This window comes from Stegastes partitus, unplaced genomic scaffold (genome assembly GCF_000690725.1).
Source record: "Stegastes partitus isolate 25-593 unplaced genomic scaffold, Stegastes_partitus-1.0.2 Scaffold379, whole genome shotgun sequence".
Lineage (NCBI taxonomy): Eukaryota > Metazoa > Chordata > Actinopteri > Pomacentridae > Stegastes > Stegastes partitus.
In genome coordinates this window covers 356,833-377,327 of record NW_007578110.1, presented here as the reverse complement: position 1 = coordinate 377,327, position 20,495 = coordinate 356,833, and the positions used below count along the sequence as shown (strand labels likewise).

Below are 20,495 nucleotides of genomic sequence, written 5' to 3'. Positions count from 1 at the left end.
TGCAATGGACAGTAACTGAGGCAAGTACTGCTGACTTCCCCGTGGACTGTGTGTTGAAATGTTACAGTGAGGATGGGTGTGTGTTTAGATAAAACTATAACATGGCCTGAAACATTACAGACAACATGTTTATTGTTAGACTTCATAGAATGACTTCTACAGGGTGGAAGCATCCCAAATGTGACTCTGTTGTGAAGACATACAAATTGACCTCCACTGCAAACGAGCACAAAGACCCGCAGTACATATTTTTTATATATATTCATATTTCCTCAATGCGCAGTTGTTACCAGTCAGGGAATACATTGACTCATTTTCCAAGACAACGGAAGATTATAGGTTGTAAACTCTAGAGAGGATGTGGATAAACGCATTTACTCCCTTTGGAAAACCAGTACTTCCTTCTCTATTCTAGGAAAGAGGAGCCCTGCCTTATTATAATCAACACCTATTTTCGGGAGTTCATACGTCTGCCCACCCACGACCTCCCATCCCAGACAATTGGCCTTTTAATGGCTCGCCACAGTGCGACACTGTTTGCGCCCTAGCAGATTGCAATCAGTGTCCTTCCCTCCAGTAGTACAATTCATATTTATTTTCTGCTGAGAGAATTACTCCCCTCATGTGTCGGGGCTATCTGCTGCTTCTTATTACTGTGGTTTGCTTTCATCCACTTCCAGCGCTCTTCAAATGCTGCCATTGTGTGTTGTTCAAATCTGCCAAAAGACCGGAACATGGCCGGAGAACAAAAAGGCGATTTTCTCACCGAAAAAAATGCCACAAGCCAGCTTTCTCAGCACTGACTGACACCTGCAGAGATGAAATTTAAACTGCGTGTCTGGAAAAGGTCTAATCAGTGGAACAACTAAACCATTTGCACCGTGCCTCTGAGGATATGAACACTAGCATTCATAGTGTATTCGACTTTCCAGTGTCTGAAAAAGACACATTATAAATCCATAAAACTCATTATCGTTGTTGGTAGATTGATTATTATGAAACAGCATCGAGGTAAGCAGTTGTCGTGTAAATTCATGTGCATTCTTTCCTTAAACAGTTGTTTTTCTTTGACAAAATGGGAGGTGTTTACAGACTACTGAACATTTGGTTGAGATCACTAAAAATAACAGTAAATACTGTTATTTTTTGAGAGCAACATGCAATTTATAACCTATTCATTCTCAAACATAACTGTATTCATCTGGTCCCATAATTTTCCATTGGTGCCAGAGGGAGTCAACAATTTATTAAACACAAGGGCAACTCAAAACACATGAAACTTGAAAGAATAGACTACAACGGATCAAATCGGGGATCAACAATATTCTTTTCAGTGGGAAAATTGGGAAATTCTGCAAAAATTAAGGCTATCTTTGCTCTGTAAAGTGTTATTTAAGAATGACAACCCAATTACAATGATTTTCCACATGGGTAATGTCTGGCTTCCAACTGCTTTACACATTTCAGATGATATTTTCCAACTGTTGCACCTCTTTGTGCCAAATCCATCCCTCTCATGGCTAAGGCCAAGTGCCAAGCCCATCCCTAGGACATTTCTAACAAGGCACATTTAGGAAGTTACATTGTATAATTGTGTTTGCCTAACACCAGTGAGTTTTAGCACTGATGCTACAAACGAGACACTAAAGTGTTTGTCGGTCACTTCAAACACCAGGATACAGTGAGTGCTTATGCATATATAATAAAAGCCCTCTACATGTTCACAGGTGTTTCTGCTTGTTGTGTGTGATTGGATTTCTCCTTTGGGTGAAGTTAGCAGGATCCAAGTAAAAATTACACAAGGTCACTAACCTCACAAACCAATCAGACAATTCCATAAATGGGTGCAACAGGACCAATGACAAGGTTTGCAGGATATCAATCAAGTGTAGTAACTCTGAGCCTTAAAATGAACTGTAATCCACTACACACTGGCACCTTTTTAGATTTTTGCACCTTGTACAATACATGTTCCCATTTGTTTTATTTGATTCGATTTTATTTGATTTGATTTATCTATGTGTGTATATATATATATCGAACACTTTCGGTATCTTAATTTTTAAAAAATTTTTTATTTTTTTTTTTTTGCAACTGGATGCAGGTACTGAGCACATTTCACTATGTATTGTACTATGTATAATTGTGTAAGTTTATCTTATCTTATCTTAGTACTTACACACACAAACCATTTTGATTGTAACATTTGCTACTTTTTTGTTAACTTGGAAGCACTGGTTAATAAAATGAACATTTTCTGTATTTGCCCTGCTACAAAGCTATCATTGTTATCTGTACGTATTGTTAATTTTTTAGTTTCCACTTCAAGATAGTTTTAAAGTACAACTGAAATCACTTTTAGCCATCCCCATATGAAGTCAGATATGAAGTCAGTAATGTCTGTTTGTTGTAAAATGTGTTGTTAATAATGTTTCACTACATTCTATATACTGAAGAAAAAAAAAAAAGGGTGCTTGGTGAAATATCAGAAATATTCTTTTTTTTTTTTTTGTCTCAGCGAGATGGCGGGGTGTGTTCCTGTCTGTGTTTGGCTGACAGTGCTGGCTGGCTGCCAGAGTGCCGGTGTTCCACCATAGGGAACGAGAGACAAACTAAACAAACTTGCACTGTAGCTATACATCATGAGAAGACAGCGTGCTGTTAGTGGTGTTGACGAGTGATCAGCATAACAGCATCTGACCAACCCCGGTGAAATTTGCAGCTATGGTTACAGACTGTTAAATGTGCTGCAGCTGAGCAGCTACCTCGCTAGCAGCTGAAATGCAGTCAGGGCCCCAGACTGACTTTTTACATTGGTTTTTATTTAAGTGCAGGAGCACATAATTTGGGTGCACCCAAAATGTTTCACCAGACCTTTTAGTCGTAATATTTGTTAAACTTGTTTTTGTTGAACACGTCACATTTTCTCCTTATCAATATGCAAGTGTTTCCACATCAGCAAAACATGCCAAGTTTTTTATTTTTGCAGTTTTTATCTATTCCCCTCATTTTTAAGCCTGATTACATTTACTGCTTAATGTCACTATATGATGGAACCATGGAGCCATTGATACAGAGGTTATCCTTTCTCAAATACTCCTGCTACAAAGTATTATATTATTGGTTATTGATTGAAGAATTAGTTTCTCTTTCTGTTTCTATTTTTAGTATCCTGCATTGTTGTTTAATTCTAAAAAATGGCAGCTACAAAGAAGCCCCAACTCATTCAAGACGGACTCAGGTCTAAAAGTTTGACTGATTTTTAATATTTGGGGTATCTAAAATGACAGGAGACGCCACTGGATTGAGTATCAATCTGGTAAAAGAATTTAGGTCAATATAACAAATGTGTACTCATTAAATGCACATCTACCTAAACTAATTATTAAAGAATCGTAAGGAGAAGATTTAGACTTAGAGGAGTTGGGGAGATCACTAGCAGAATAGTGACGGCACAGTGAGGTTTCCAGAAGAGCTTTGGCAGCAAAGAAGCACTGACTTCAGAGGCTCAGAGGCTGAGAGCAGGCCAAGAGTAATCGTAGATTGACTTCAACATCAGGATGAGGCAGCAAGGAGCACTCTTTAATTTTAATGATATAGCACCACTTAAAATGCCCACAACCCGAAACTGCATTAGGATGTGCCATACAAAATTTAATTTTTAGTGTTGACCTTGGATGCTGAAATCAAGTTAACCAAAGAGAAGTTTTTTTATTTTTTTTTCTTCCCGAGAACATTTATGCTGAAACGACACTTCAGAGGACTTACAAAGAAAATATGTCCAAAAGTACACGCAGGTACTTCCTCCGTATCCCTACCACATGTGAGCCGGGGAGATAAATCTTGTGTTAAAAATAAAGCGAAGGGAGCATTTGAGGGTGGCAGTTCATGTGGCGAGACAAGGTGAAAACAGCTGAGCTTCTGTCTCGTCCACGGTAATGGTCTCGTGACGCCATCTTGGAGCTACGAAGTTGGTTACAGTTCCATTTGAAACAGATGCGGATATGTGGCCCTTGAAGGAGCAGTTTTGACATGTTGTTTTCTGTCAAATATTCCTATTCACTTTCTACAGAATTTAATAACAATCTTGAAAAAAAAAAAAAAAACAAGATATATAACACTGATAGACTAAAGTATGTTCCCTCTTGAATCACAGTTCGTACAGTAATAGAAGAAAATGGGGCACACTCTCCCCTCTCCTTAGATCACACAGCTCACACTCTGTTTTCCTCCTGAATGTTTTTTGGATTAACAAACCTCAATGGCCAGAGGAAGAATACCAGCTCTCAACTGAGCAGCTAAAGATCTTTGGCTTCTAGATAAATGAGTTGCAACATCTGACTTGAGGCCAAACTTTTGTGTGGTATGCACTTATGTCCTTAATTTAGACTCTGACACAATATTGTCAAACCGTTTTTTGTTTTTTTCAAATTTCAATGAAAATATACTTTTATTGTAGTTAACATTACAGCAAGAATATTTTGTGTAGCTGAAGATCTTTGACAAGAGAGAAATGTGCGATTAATTCCAAACAAACTGAGGTGTTGGTGATTCGATGTGTTAAACAAAGTCAGGCTAGTTGTTTCCCTGCTCCCAGTCCTTATGCTAAGCTGAGCTAACCCATGTGAGTGTATTTTAAGAAAATGTCAAACTATTCTTCTTAAATCTAAATCCAAATCTTAGATCAATTCTAAAAGTTAAACAAAATAAATTTTAAACTATACTGTAACTAGTGTGACTTTTGAAGAGCATTGAAAGGCTCGCCTTCATTGTTCACCAAAAGTCTTTATGAACAACTCTACAATGTTATTACTGTATCAACATTATGAGATAATCATGAACCTTGTTTGAAATCAGAATGTGCAGCATTTGCTTCAATGCAGGTCAGTTCTATATGGTGGTAATGTGAAGGTACTGACAATACTCACTGATATGTGGGGCTGGCAGAATGCGAGCAGCTCGCACTGGACCATGACGCACTGAGAACAGCTCTTGGGCTTCCCCTGCCAGCTGGAAGAAAAAAAAAAAGGTTTAGAGTTAAAGACAATTTAAAGTTCACAAAGCAGTTCCATCAGAGGAAAGAGATATTTTGCACTCAACAGAACAGACCAACATTGGAGCTGAAGTTAACTGAAACTGCATATTAGTTGGTCCAGACATGTTGTCCACCTGTGGTCACATGACCTACTGTATCCACACATTTTAAGGGTACAATTTCCTGTCTTTTGCGGCCAGATGCGCTTTTACAAAGTGTGTGTGTGTAAACACCAGTTTCATTTGGTTTTAATACATAATAACACCAATTCCTTTTTCCTGGACAAATTGTTAAATAAACCACTGAGGTTAAACGCCTTAGGAGGTTATTGCAGAAAACCCGAAGCACAATGGCAAATGATTATCAGTTCACACAGTAAGAACAACAATCTTTTCTGACTATGTGAAGCTAGTTTTTCAGAGGGTGAGACAGGGAGGGAGGATGGGCAGCATCAACATGGCGGTCTGGTGGTTGAAGTTCCAGCCAAACCACAAAGTAAAATCTACCAAGCGCAGAATAGAAGGCCCAGTGGCATTGCAATGCAAACGAGCTGACTCCACTTACTATGACAGAGCCAACAAGGAAAGGTTGAGGATACGGGCTAACGCCAACTGGGCAGCAGCCCATGATGTCTCCATCCCCGTCTGACTGTAAGCATAAATAACACACTGGCCAGTGTTTCCAACCAATCTGAAAATCCCAAGATTATCTTCTATTTTTGATTCCATGAACAGAAGAGATCAGAGGCCTGAAACTGAATGTTTCAAATCGTTAACCTTTCTTCTCTCCACAGACTAAATGTTCGGTGATGTCTGTCATGTTCTGCACATTTTGGAGAGGATGTAAATTGTGTTTTGGCTTTACCCACACCTCATCTTCTTACTGCAGTTACTGATTTGCTCCTTTCCCAAAATGTTCTTTTACCAGTCCATGATCTTTTTGCTGTTAAGGTAACAAGCATGCTGCACAACATTTAGCTACGTTTGTCTCTGTAGCCATGTTAAAAATGTATCTTGTGGCTGTACTTCATCTTTGCCTACAATATCTATTACTGGTAAAGAAATGAGAATCTTCAGCTTTTAGCCTCATGTAAATGATTGTGTATGACAAAAACTAGGTATCTACAAAACAAGCCACCGACCTTCTTTAGATAGATGCCTTTACTATAATATATACTTTCCATGTTTTTTTGTTAATTCCATAGCTGTTAGCAACCTGTCGGATGTCTGCATTTACCAATTAAAACATGGTGGTCCAGTATTTACAGTAAAGCAACCAACTCTTGTACTCCTCAAATGATCTGTCTTTAACAATGTTCCAATGTAACACTCTGCTGGATGAAAATTATAAAAGTAATTTCCAATTAGACCTGATGATGGTCGCGTCATGTCACCATTTTAATGGCTGAACCCAGACACAATGACACAGAAGTGTGTCGGTTTGGTTTATCATTTCAGTAACATAGTGGCCCTTTAACTGGTTACACGTTCAATTCAGAGCTTTTTCTTTAATATTGGAGGTATTGATGGCAACAGCTCTGCTGATGAAGCTGTAGCTGAGGCCACTGACGAGGAATTTGACATTTATAAATGAGATCATTTGAAAACAAAACCAATGATTAAAAATGACAGCAGTCAAAATACGCTCAATTAGCATCTCAAGAAAAGTTCGGACTGACGAGGGAACCTCAGAGTTGCCTCAGCTACCTCGCACAAGTAGTTTTCCAGGACAAATGTCCAACTTGTAAAGCCAGAAGATCTCACAAATGCACACTGTTCTGGAAAATGCTGGCTGAAGAAGGGAAAAGAGGTGCCATGACTCTCAAAAGCTGAGGGAGGCTCAGAAAGCCTTCAAAGCATGTCATCAGAACTGCTTCAACTGAAAAACTAAAACGCTAGAGATGACTCATGTGTCTATGCACACTAAACAACAAAACAGTGAAGCGGTGTGCAGTTTGTGTATTAATGACACATAACGGTGATTAGTGATTACTGTGATGGCTGATTTGAGTTTGACAGGTGTCACTCTGAGACGTTACAGTGGACAGCCTGCAAGAAAAACATGTAATGCATCACCCTGCAATGAGCATTATTTAAAAAAACTAAAAAAACAAACGCATTTTCTGTCATCTCGAAATAAATGTGATAATGCTCTCAACACTCTGCAACTTTGTTCTAAAAAGGTTACAAGCGGCATGATTTTATTAGATTGTTTACTATGCCTTATATAAGTGCCAAGGTATGTAACAGTGTTCGAAAAAAGACACATGCATTTGTGTTGCATGACTTTTATTAGGCCAAAGAAGTATTAGAAATAAAAAAAATTAAAAAAAAAAAAAAGCAGTTTCCTTCCAGAATTACAAATCACAGTGAGTAAAATTGCAAAGTTATCTAAAAAAAATTAAAAACATGATTAAACCATTTTGAAGAAGTCATTTTAGTCTAAACTCTTCGGTAGTTCAACCTGTATAGTAGCCAAATATTTTAGGAAAAGAAATAAAAACTGCACATCATGTAGCAAGTGTGTGCTTGTTTTACGATCAATGTTTAATGTAAGGACGGAGTGTCTTTGTGCTTTCTTTCAAACTTGTGTTCATTATCCAGCCACAATGATCAAACAAGTGCATTCCAGGACATCTGCACAGACTGGGGATAAACACTAAAGGTTGCACAATTACAGCGGATTTTAAACTTTTCTGCATTACTGGTCTTTATTACAGAGCAAATACAACCACAGTGTAAAGCACTTTAATGGATGTGTGCGTGTGTGTGTCTGTGTGTGTGTGTGTGTGTTTAGACTTCATGTGTTCATATGGGATGCCAGTATATTAGGTCAATGGCCAGTGTGGCTCTTGGCAGTGTCTGGCGTGTGTAATGGCACATTGTTCTAAGCGCAGAATGCCCCACTTTTGCTATTCTTTTATGCGTTAAATTACAGTGAACCCTGCATTATCACTTTACTAGTGCTTTAATCTGTTTGTTTTAAGTCTTTAAACCCATCTGAGGGGATGATCGCTCTTTTGTGCAATTAGTAGCCTTTTCAAAGTGGCGGATTTGGAGCTGTGTTTTTATTCAAAGTGCTTGAGACCCAGCGGTGGTAGATAAACACTGGAGACACGAGCAGGTTATATGAGCAGTGATAGCTGGAATAAAAGGAGGTTGGCAGCAGGCTAGGATTCCTATGCAGGCAAATGGACCTGCGAGGGGGAATAATGGAATTTGCAGGATTAAAATGAGAAGAGGGAGGGCTGGAGGTTAATGCGGCGGGTTATTGTGCATTACGCCGCCGCTCATCCTCGCCTTACATGGCTCTGTGTGACATCCAGTGCCATCAACAACATTCACAGCATTACATTAGTGGCCCCGCGTATGCAATATGCCAAATTGCTTTTTCAAAGTTGTTTTCCCCTGAATACAGTTATTCATTATATTCATTTCATTTGTGGCTCGGTTTTTTTTTTTTTTTTTTTGTGGAATCACAGTGTCTGCTCTTCTGTTTTAATCTCTCAAATGTAATGCCATAAGCTGTGAACAGATATCTGGGCCATATTCACAAGTGAATAGACTAACACAGTGCTGGACATATTGGAGGTTTGGATGGAGCAGGTGCTTCAGGGATCACACAGTAACAGGTGCTTGTTGGAGGCCTTCCCTTACATCCAGCACTAGAATGATAAGAGCACACAAGCCTGGAGTGGCGCAGCATCACTCAAGATGTTGAGCTGCAAAACAAACTGACTTTATTTTGTTTTTTAATGTGAGGGCACAGAAATGAACTCACAGTTATTTGACCTGATGACAGTTACAGATGATATTGAACGAGATCAGCAGTGTAAAGTGCATCGTGTCTATGACACTTCACAGCAAAATACTTATTGGTCGTCAAACTTCAGTAAATAATTTGGGCTTACATACTGTCAACCAGTGGAATACTGCATCATGAGCGGGCCACTTTCCACAGCAAAAATCCACATCCTCAAGTTGTTTAGGTTATTTTATTATTTGTATGTTTTTTGTTTGTTTGTTTGTTTGTTAGCTGTGCTTTCCAAAAGGTTTATGAGGTTAGTGAGCTACTGTAATCAATTTTAACTCAATAACCTTAACAACAAAAAATCTGATTTAATAAAGATGAAATGGTCGCTCATATTTATTATTAAGTCCAAATCTCGTGTCAATTCAAGACTGCGCTTGTACCAAAATTTAAGATATTGTTCCATGAATGAGGCAGATCAGGCAGATGTGATCTTCTTTCAACATTACGAGCAATTATTTGATTTTAAAGTCTGCCAAACTGACATATTCTGAAATATTCTGAGATAATGGAAAACTAAAGACAAGATTAAGCATCAAGCAGTAAGAAATAGAAAACAATATTCACAACAGCATACAAAAACAGTGTTGTGTGTCAACATTATAAGGAACTGTGCTCAGAATCACAGCATTAGCCAGTTAAAATAGAGAAACACTTTGAAATTGAAAATATTATGGTACACTTATTGCAACCTAGTGATCAAGTATCACTGTCCATCTGTACCTAAAAACAAAAATAATATTTACAATAGCGTATTATACTAGATAACTAAAGTCACCATAGCTAAATTTGACCTATTGCTTGGTCATAAATATCTAAACGTTTCCCATCCTGTGCACTTATATTCTGACTTTAATACCGAACACTTTTTGGCAAAAATGCTAAAATAAATAATAAATAATAAAAGCCCAAATTTGATTTGAGCAATCCCTGAAAGAGAAATCCGTACCGGTTTCCCAGCTGACATAAGCTTCAACTTCAGCACAGATCTGAATCTCATATCAGCAATACATTCTGTTGATTTCAAAACTTTTAAAGCTATTTATACAAAGAGAAGAAAGAAAAAAAAACAGTCAAGGATTTTCTTTGGAAGAGGGCCTAAACTGAAATGTACTGCAAGTATGAACAAGCCTATAAAAGTGCAGCAGCTGAATAGAAATTCATTCTTCTCCTGTCTAGCTTGTATCTCAATGTATTTCGAATTGATTACAACTTCCTATCGTATATTATTTCATCTCTAATTCAGGACAGGACGACGGGCTTAGGAAATTTTGGTGAAACAGCTCCCAGCCTCCAACACATCCATTGACACTTGCGCAGACATCTTCCTTCCAAGCATTTCATCTCAACACGTATGCAGACAGACAATTAGTCCACGACAGTCTGCCTCTTATCAGGCAGCGGTGGATGACGCCTCACCATTGTGAGGTGACAGTAATCTACATCGCCTAAACACCTCTGTCAGCATCCATACAACCAGTCCGAGTCCCCATCTCCTGAGTGTGTGAAAGTGTGGGTGTACACGTGTATGTTCGTACTTTGCTGGGCCATTACAGAGGGTGTTGGCTTAGCAACTGTCACAAACACTTCACAGCCACTCAAGAGTGAGAGACCAAGGCACCTTCAGTGCTTACTTAAAACCCTGCGAAAAAACACAACCCAGAAACATCCCGTAAACTTTGAAAACTGAAAGAAAAACAATGAGTGAGGACAGCGTGTGATAATAGGCCGGGCCGGGCCTGCGAGCATCAGAATTGGTGTCAAATGAAACTAAAAGGCAGAGGAGACGCACAAAGCCTGTATTTTTACTGGTTGTGTGTAGTGCGGCTAAAACAGCTGTAATCCTCGGCTCCACCATAATAACTGCAAAAGAAAATCTGCTCGCAGCGCAGGAGTCGCCACATCACAGTGGCCAATGTGTGTGATCATGGGTAAAGTAAAAGAGTGTCCTTCTAGCCGCGGCCTGTGGATGTTTATAAAGAGACTGATTAAGGACTTTGGTGTGTTTAGATCTCACAGGATGTATGTGAAGTTTGCATGTTTTAGTGACAGCCTCTACATGAAAGGCGATACTCAGTGAGCGAAGCCTTCACAGCGTTGTGGATAATTTGTAAAGTTACGGAGCTGACAAAATCTTCTAATGATTTTCCAATGCTGATTTAAAGAAGTCAGTTTTCTACACTCAATAGCATGCCCATTCTGCTTGATAAGGTTTTTGATGTATGACATTGGCCCAGTCATGAGAACATTGTCTACAGAAAAGAATCATTTCAACATGCAGCTTGCAAAAATTAACCACCAAAAATAAGACTTCTGTTCTGCAGTAACTGCCCTACACCTTGAACCTTATTTTAATGTATATATATGTACATGTTTCAGCCTCAGTGGTACACATTTGACCTGTAAATAGCAAAGGTCATGTTGACCCAAATCACCCCCTTATCATAACCCAGTTTATCAAAAGGTTTCCATCTTGTGGTTACATTTGACATTACATCAGCAGTAAAAGTTGGAACTTAAAGTATGAAATGCAGTGTGTAGTATAATATAAATTGTGTTTAATTTGTTAAATAGGCTGCTTAATCCATGTTTAATGCTTACGATAAGTAATAATAAATACTGTTTTATTATGACTGTTACTGGATGGAATTGTTTGGAATTATCCAAACAGTTTACATTAATGCACATTCATGTGAGTAAAGAAGTTTGTTTGTATGTGCATAGGAGTTGCTAAGAGACACAAGTTTACACAGTCCACATATACGTAGTGAATATGTGAGTATATGTTTAGTGGCGTGATGCAGATTTTTTTTTTTTAAATATATTTTTTTGGCCTTTGCCTTTATTTAGTGCAGTAGAGGGAGACAGGAAAGGGGGGAGAAGAATGGGGACAGACCTGCAGCAAAGGGTCGTGAGCGGGATTCGAACTCACGACCGCTGCATCGGGGAACTATAGCCCCGGTTCATGGGCCACCCGCTCTACCAGGTGAGCTATAGGGGGGCCCGTGATGCAGATTTAATGTTGATTTCAGCAGCAGCCATTCAGCACACCTGCTGGTACTGGACAGATTCACACCGACTGTTAACGACAAGTTAAAAACCACTACACACTAAAAAGGCCATTCTAACCCTGATGAACACCAAAGCCAAAAGAATAGACTAAAGGCGCATTCTGGTACATTTTGGTGTTAAAACTGTGTTTGTACTAACTTTTTATCTTTTACATTCATCCAGATTTCCAAAGCAACTTACTGATTGGCTGTACTGTATTAAATGTCAATCACTGTTCATGTGTATTTTTATTCCTCTATCTTGCTGTCTCATCACCCTTTTTTCAGAAATATACTCAATAATGCATAAACCTGAGAGGAAGCGAAATGCAACTGTTTGCGCCAAATATCACCAATAACATGGTCATTGCTGCCACCTAATGGACAAAGAGCAGTACTGCTCAACAAAGAACAGGCGAGACAGATAACTGTTCCGTATCAGAACATCAGGGTCGGTTCTAAGGACTCCATGTCAGCACATTTCAGCGTTCATGTTTTGCTTTACAGCTGTATTTTGGAAAGTTTAATTAAACAATTTTGTCTGTTAATATCTTTATATAAATCGCTTGTTTTAATCTACCTCAGTAGCTTAAATATTTCATTTTTATTTCTTGTGGGTGTTTGAAATTATCTGACTGTCTCATTTGTGCTAATGCATTTTGAGAAGGGTGCTACACAAATTAGGCATTTCTTAGACATTTTGTCCAGTTCCTCGATCATCATTATATCCATTAGTGCTGTCTAATAGACAAAAAAAGGTCTCTCAAAGACAGCCGCCATAAAAATCACATTAGCATGCACTGATGGTTGATTGAAGAAAAATTAATAAAATGTAGTGGGTGTGTATTAATCTGAAACTTTGATTAGAAATGTATATAGTAAGTGTTGTGTTGTCTTTCTTGGCACAAGTTCTTGAGTTGTGTTTTAGCTGCTCAGTTCATAAGCTAGCCTGAGCAAGTGCAAGGTCAGCAATTGATTTGACAAGAGATTGACTTTTGAACCCAGGAAGGACATATTGTTTACACTGTTCAGTCACATAATCAATTCTAAAGACTGAGCATCAACAGTAAACAAAGGCTTGTTCTGCACCTGAAGTTGGTGTTTCTCACAAACACGTCTATTTTAACATAGTTTACAGATGCAAGTTATCTGCAACTTACACACAGTATTCCATTTAAACATAAAATCTTTTTGTAAAATATGAAAGTCTGGGTATAATCATTGTCAAGACTTGTTAAAAAGAGATGTTCTGCTTGTTTTTAATGTCGACTTCCTGAAGATCTACCAAGAAATGATTGCTCTACAGTGAGCCAACTGCTGATGTTTCTGATATTATACTGGTTTTATCACACATAGTTATCCAATAACACAACATATTATGGCACAAAAGGGCCAGGAAGAAATAGATGGAGTTGCAGTTTTAGGCGCTTTTAATAATCACACACAGACAGCGACAGATTGCTGTAGACACGAGAGGGCTATATTACGAAGCTGGTTTGACATAGCCGGGCTTTCTTTGTGTAAGTCGGCTTGACAAAAACTAAAGTCCCAGTCAGAGATCACAGGTATCAACTTTCTTTGTCAGCTCAGGCTTTCTGCTTCAAACTCCCTGCGCGTTCACATAAAAGAGTGCATTTAATGCGTCATATGACTCTCCTTCTGTGCAGAATGAAACGATCGTCTGCAGCTGCTTTAATCAACAGGTTGTTTGAATGGAGAATGATGGGGAATATAAAAATTTATGACGGTAAAAAGCGCTGCCACTGCAAATGATGCCAGACAGAAATGCTGGGAGAAAACTGTTAAACGTGCATAATATATTTATTTTACTAATCGATGCAGCCACTTATTTCCAACTGACAGCTGCAAATTAAAGCTGTTAAACTTTAAACTTCATACATTTAAACATGATATTGTATTGAAGTGCATTTAGGTCTGACGCTGTCCCATAATGCAGGATATCACTTTCATTTTTGGCCAAATCAAAGCAAAATGAATGTTGTTGATTGAACATTCTCTGTAATAAATACAGATGGAATAATAAATTTTCTAATCTGTGTTCTATCAGCTGCAGTACCAGCAGTGCAAACAGATTTGACAGCTAATCAGAGCCAAACCTAAAAACATATTTATGTGATTTTTGGCATCGTCATCATGTTGGGTTCCGACATGAGAATATGAGTAACATCAGGCACAACTATTTACAGGAATGCAAATTGTCTACCTCTGGAGGATATTCTAAACATAACCTAATTTAACATTATCAAGACTTACCAGAACTAAGCTACAAAACCATGCATCAAACTTTCATCAATATTTACAGGATCTGTACAAACTCAAAACACACAACATAAATAATGAACAAAACACTATTCAGGGCTCCAGACTAACGTTTTCACTGGTAGCACCAGTACGACCCACTTTCTCATTTTGTTGCACCTCCCACCTGGTCAACGGCAAAACATATGACTTTCTGAACATTTTCTTATCGATAGAGCTTCGATTTACTGATGTTCCCTAAACGCCCCACATAGCAGGATGTGGTAGCTGCTGCTTGGTGGCTGTGGTGTGCTCTGACAGGTGTGTGACCAAAAATGACTTTAAAAATAATAAACTAGGGTGTCCTCATGTCAGATTTGTCTGAGGTGAAACCCAGTTACATGTATTCTACACGTGGTTTTTTCTATGAGCATTCTTTTCTCCATTGACAGCAGGCCGATGCATTAAGCCATCAGTCAGTAGCTGTGATCTAGTAGCAGAGGAGGGGAAAGGCTGTGTGACGTGCCAGAAAGCGCAGTCGTAAGAACGTCGAAGGACAGTTTTGATATCCAACCACAGAAGACAAAAGCAAATAAAGACAAAATTAGCTGGCTTACAGCAAACGTGGACGGGTCTGGGATGGACCGAGCTGCGCACTGTGAGAAAGTCTGCAGCTGCCAATCAGAGCCCGGGCTGAGGTCACATGACCACGAAAAGTTTTTTGAGTGACATGCGTATTCATGTGGCTGGCGCACCGCATCCATCCATCCATCCATCCATCCATTATCTATACACCGCTTAATCCTCACAAGGGTCGCGGGGAGGCTGGAGCCTATCTCAGCCGACTTAGGGTGAAGGCAGGGGACACCCTGGACAGGTCACCAGTCTATCACAGGGCTACACTTAGAGACAGACAACCAAGCACACTCACATTCACACCTACGGACAATTTAGAATCACCAATTAACCTCAACATGTTTTTGGACTGTGTGGGAGGAAGCCGGAGAACCCGGAGAGAACCCACGCTGCACAGGGAGAACATGCAAACTCCACGCAGAAAGATTCCATTGCCCCCACCGGGACGCAAACTGGCAACCTTCTTGCTGCGAGGCAACAGTGCTATCAACTGCCCCACCCTGCAGCCCTTATTTTACTATAATTAATTCAAATTTAATTTTACGTTTGAGAACTACTTTTTATCTGGTCAGTAGTCGTGGGGCGCCCACTGTTACAGACATCGTAATTCAATTCTTCATAGTTAAAGAAAAACCTTCAGATATTCACATCGTCATTCTTCGAGGACAAATGACGCTACTTTTACCATGCATGTGTTTAGGGTTTCTCAAGCCAGACAAACACACTGTCGCTACGCAACCAGAAACACAAACAAGAAGCCATTTCATCTTTATGTCAGAGCAGTATTTCAAACATAAGTATTGAATGAAAAAAGTTCTTGTTTCTACATAAAATCCTTGCTGATGAGCTCTTTAAATGCTTTTTTGGACCAACATCCAATGAGAAACCTGGCATGGACCCTAGTGGACCATTTTATACTCGTGGATGAGAAAGCACAGTACCAGCCCTTAAAGCCTTGTTGTTGTGAGACTTACAGATACGCTCCAGATCTGCATCCCGTCAGTGTAGCCAATCATGAGGCAGAGGGGAGGGTCGGTTGTGCCACTGTGCATCTCCATAAACTCTGGGTTGCGGGCCGTGTCTATGCAAACAGAAAGTGACACAGTAAAGTTTAATATATGTTTGACCAGCCAACACTTAAACAGAACACATATGAAGTCCACCATCATGTCTAAAACCCCAAGCCAGATTTACATTGGGCTTTCTTACATTATTAAGTTTTTTCTTTGTAGTCCTTACTTGCTCTTCCTGCACATTATTATTATTGATTTTTGTTTGATCCATATATACATTCAGTCTGAAAGTGTTCTCTGAATGCTTTCTCAATTAACCTCAGCAAACCATTTTTTTGTTATTCGCTCAATCAAACATTACTTCATCCATTCTTTCTTTACTTCAACAAGAGCTGCTGCATTATAGTTCTAGTTCAAGAACTTTTGTGTCTGTCTGACTCACATTCTAATTTAAGTTCACTTTTATTCATTCCAAATACAATTCACTGTCATTAAACTGTGCTTTTGTGTTTCTTTAGCATGAAAGATGCATCCAAAAAAAGACAAAAAATATACTTTAATAATAAAATAATTATTTTGTGACTTTCAGGTGACCTTAGCAGACAACTAAGTTCAAAATTTAAAAATGCCTTAACGAAACATTACATTTACTGAGGACAGGGCACTAATTAGACAGATTGGTCAGCTTAACTAATCGTATTTGACATAGTGGAGTTTTCAAAAGGGTTTTAAACATAGATGACTGTATTCACAGAGGATGACTGCAGCTTATCAATGCTTAAGCGTTAACAAAGACTTACCATTGATATCGGCTTTTTCAAATCGAACCCAAATGATTTTCTCTTTTTCATCAGTGGGTGGAGCACCAGTATACGCCTGTGGTTTGAAAGAGCACAAAAATTGGGCAAAATATACAAAACAACAATACACATCAACAATGTTAAATTCCAGCATTTATCTGTAACATTCAGTTTACCCGTACGAGGAATTTTTTAGTGGAGGAAACTCCGTAAACCAAGGAAATGCTGCTGGAAAAATAACTGGTAGAATAACTGACAGCTAAAATATCCGATATTATGGCTTGAGGTTCGTCTTTGTGACGACCTCCAGGCCTCTCTCCATCACTCTGGTCCTGGACTGGACTTCCCTCCACTGATCCTTGATGGGATTCTGGTCTGGATTCTGGCTCTGCTTCAAAATGTTCATATTGTTTTCTGTTAACCATTTGCTCAGCACTTTGGCTGTATGTTTCATATTATAGTCTTGCAGGAAGGATCAAGGACAAGGTTTCTTGTAGACTGACTGATGTGTTCCTCCAGAGTCTGAATGTGCTCCTTTCTTCTCAGGATGCCATTTACTGTGACAAGGTTGCCTGGTCTGTTTGCTGAAACAGATGCCGAAAGCATTACAATCCTACCACCATGTCTGACCGTAGGGATGGTGTCCTTGGGGCTGACTCAGAGTCATCCAACCACAGAACTTATGATCAAAAGCTTTCTTCTTTATCCAGGTAAGGTCTACATGCCTGACTTGGAGAAGTGGCGTCCTCCTTGGTCTGTGTGTACGGAGCGAATGTTTATCTTGACATGTTGGTCCCAGAACTGTTCTCATTCATCAGGATGATATTGGTGGTGATGCTGGGATACTTCTTGGCCTCTCACACAACCGTTCTTGCCAATGCAGGGGTCACTTCTGGCTTCCTACCATGCTGCTTAAGATTTTCACAGCATGGGAGTCCTTGCACTTCTTGATGATGCTTTGCACCGTGGCCACTGACACTTGAATATACTTGGATATGGCTTTTTAGTGTTTTCCCGTCTTGTGAGCATCCACAATGTGTCACTAAACTTTTTGGTTTTAGCCATGACTTGCAGTTGACTTGGAACTGATTGGAGAACTCTTGCTGCATCAACTATTCTCAGTTTGTAGAATATTAGAAAACTCTCGTGCATATTACAAATTACCAGGACTTTGGAACGGACTGAAAGCTGCAAGAACTTCAAGAGACAAAATAAAAACTATATACTTATGAAATGTGTCTAATTTATGTATTTTCCAGTAAACAGGTCCTTCACTTTTTTGGTGTGCTACAAACAAAGGGAGCAAAGTGTCCATTGACCATAAAAAAAATATTTTTTTTTGTATAGCGCAGACTATTTTGACTAATTTAATTACTTTAAATAGCGTGCACACAAAACAGTCAAAATCTGCAATAGAAACTAAAATCAGCAGTGTGCCAGTAGAGGATAGTTACCTGGGGGACCACATCCTGCAGGAAGGTCACAACACTCTCCATGTAAGACTGCTCCCTATGAGAGGAAAAAAAAAAGTGTGTCATTCCAAATGTACAGAATGCACTAAGTGCATGCACTGTAATATTAAAAATCTACATGAAGAGGTTTTACATGAGTAAAATAAATGTGAGAATATTTCATAAGACTTAAAACTAAGGGATATGATTTAAGGAGTGACTTCACAGATGACAGGAGTTATCCAAATACCTGCTTCCATCAAACAGAATGTTTCTTATTCTTGGTGTTCAGGGACATGGACATACAGTACAGATCTCTAGTCGCAGATACAAAGTACATATGGTATCATGAGTTAAGTGATTTCTAATAAAATAATAATAAGAGAGCTGTCCTTACGTAGCAGCTTGTGCTCGCACCAAAACCCCTCCAGCACAGCGGCTCGGTCTGCGCGGAGAGTCCGATGCCATTTTGTTTGTTTCTTTATCCTGAAAGAGTACAAAAGGACATTTTAATACAACGACTTGCACAGTAAACAAACTGTAAATCTTTAGCATGGAAACATTATCGTGAAGCCTGGAGTTACTATGTGAAGAACAGGCAGCAGTTACCTTGTTTGGATTTTTACATCTTTGATTCAGCCACACTAATGTGCAATGTTAGCAATTTTATCTTTTTTTTTAATGATTCTTTCTTGAGTCACAAAAATATTACACACACAGTTTTACACAGCCCAAGCTAACATTTTCAGACTCCTTGTTTTGACAGACCAACCAAGATATTTTTTACTTTCAATGGTACAAAACAGAGAAAACTACTCATTTTTGGAAAGTTGGAAAGAGGAAATGTTTGGCAGTTTGCTTCATAAATGACTTAAACAAGCAATGTATTATCAAAACTATATTTAGCACAGCTAAATCTATGAATTGCCAATCTAGAATTTCTGCACTATACTGTATTTATGTTAGGAATGCCTATAAACCAATTAATGGATATCAGAGACGAGCCATCATTGCCATATTAACTGAGAAAACAGTCTCAAGGTCAGAAAGAATCAAAATAACGTTTAAATTGCTTTGCCCAGCAACATCAAGCCATACCAGTACTGTAAATGTGGGTAAACTTACTTGGCATTAAACCAAAGCCACTGAAAATTCTGGATTCAGAGGGCTTACTTTTTCTATCCCCACAGTTTAGTCAAACATCATGACATAGGTGTTTCTAAAGGAGTGTGCCTGTAACAAACTGTAGGCAAAGACAGCACAAGTTGAGCCTTAGCTATACAACAGGCAAAACAAAGGACACAGTGAACAGATTCACAGAGAGAACCATGCAAATGAGATGTAAGATGCGTATCATATTTGAGTAAACTAAGACTAGGAAAAAGAGGAGGCCTTCCATGAGAAGCCCAGAAGAAGTCTCCATAACAAAACCAGTAACCTCATCGCTTCTGAAGTTACATTTTTAATAATATTATGATGAAGAACACAATGCTGCTCCCTGTTTTTCAGATTGACAATCAGTGAAATTTCTTTTTCCCACTGTCAAAATTTGTCACTGATGTCAAACTCTTGGCCGAGCCGTGGAAACTCCTTCCTCTTAAGCTGGACGTTGCTTGAAAGGCAAACAGAAATTCTGAGGTTCTGGAAATATATTTTATGAGGTTTCAAACAGGAAAGTGAGACTAAATTTGTTATACATGCATATAACAATGAGCAACTTTTCATTTTGATTACATAAAGCACTTTGTTGGCAAGTGGGCATAGAATAGGCAGGATAGTACCCTCTAAGCTAGTGCATTTTAGGACTGTAATGAATTCCATGGGGACAAAAAAAACCCATTCATTTCAATCATACAAGGTACATCTTGTCAGGGACGATCTCTTACACAGTACTGCATGGCCAGACCCATTTCTACATCACTGTGGTACCACTGGAGAATGGTCTGACTGAACCTCATTATCTTTCTGCTATAAAAGAGGGAAAAAAACACCCTGGACATTACTTCTTAAAACAAATCACAATCATCTGGTGCAGTGCTTAGGGAATGATGCAGCACTGATGTCCCTGCAAAACAGGGCATTGTTTTGGTGGAACATTTACATGCGAGGAGGTAAGCATCGTCAATAAAATAGCTAATGTTTAAAAAGCAGGCCTGCGCTATGGCATGATCCAAACCCATTGCAAAACTTGACATTTTCAGTATGTAGGTTGCTAATCAGAGATTGCTGTTGTTGTCATTATCGGTAGTGAACGGGTTTTGGAAAATAGATAGCAGGAGGGGAGGAGAACGCTGAGCGAAATGTGCAATGGAAATGGCAGTCTTATACACACGTTGCCAAAATTGTTGGTACCCCTCGGTTAAAGAAAGAAAAACCCACAACGGTCACAAAAATGAGTTGAATCTGACAAAAGTAACAATAAATAAAAATTCTATGAAAAT

General features: G+C 38.9%; 1 protein-coding gene across 1 annotated transcript in view; it reads right to left on the bottom strand.

Annotated features, from left to right (window-relative positions):
- LOC103359516 (breast carcinoma-amplified sequence 3-like) overlaps positions 1-20,495 on the bottom strand; it is a gene marked incomplete at its 3' end in the record, with an annotated part of 140,185 nt that overhangs the window by 116,563 nt on the left and 3,127 nt on the right. Inside the window, exons 2-6 of the mRNA XM_008284889.1 lie at positions 18,452-18,540; positions 18,058-18,112; positions 16,604-16,679; positions 15,765-15,871; positions 4,929-5,010 (exon numbers count right to left, since the gene is read on the bottom strand). Of these exons, the coding sequence (XP_008283111.1) occupies positions 4,929-5,010; positions 15,765-15,871; positions 16,604-16,679; positions 18,058-18,112; positions 18,452-18,522 (391 nt within the window). The remainder of the gene's footprint in view (positions 1-4,928; positions 5,011-15,764; positions 15,872-16,603; positions 16,680-18,057; positions 18,113-18,451; positions 18,541-20,495) is intronic.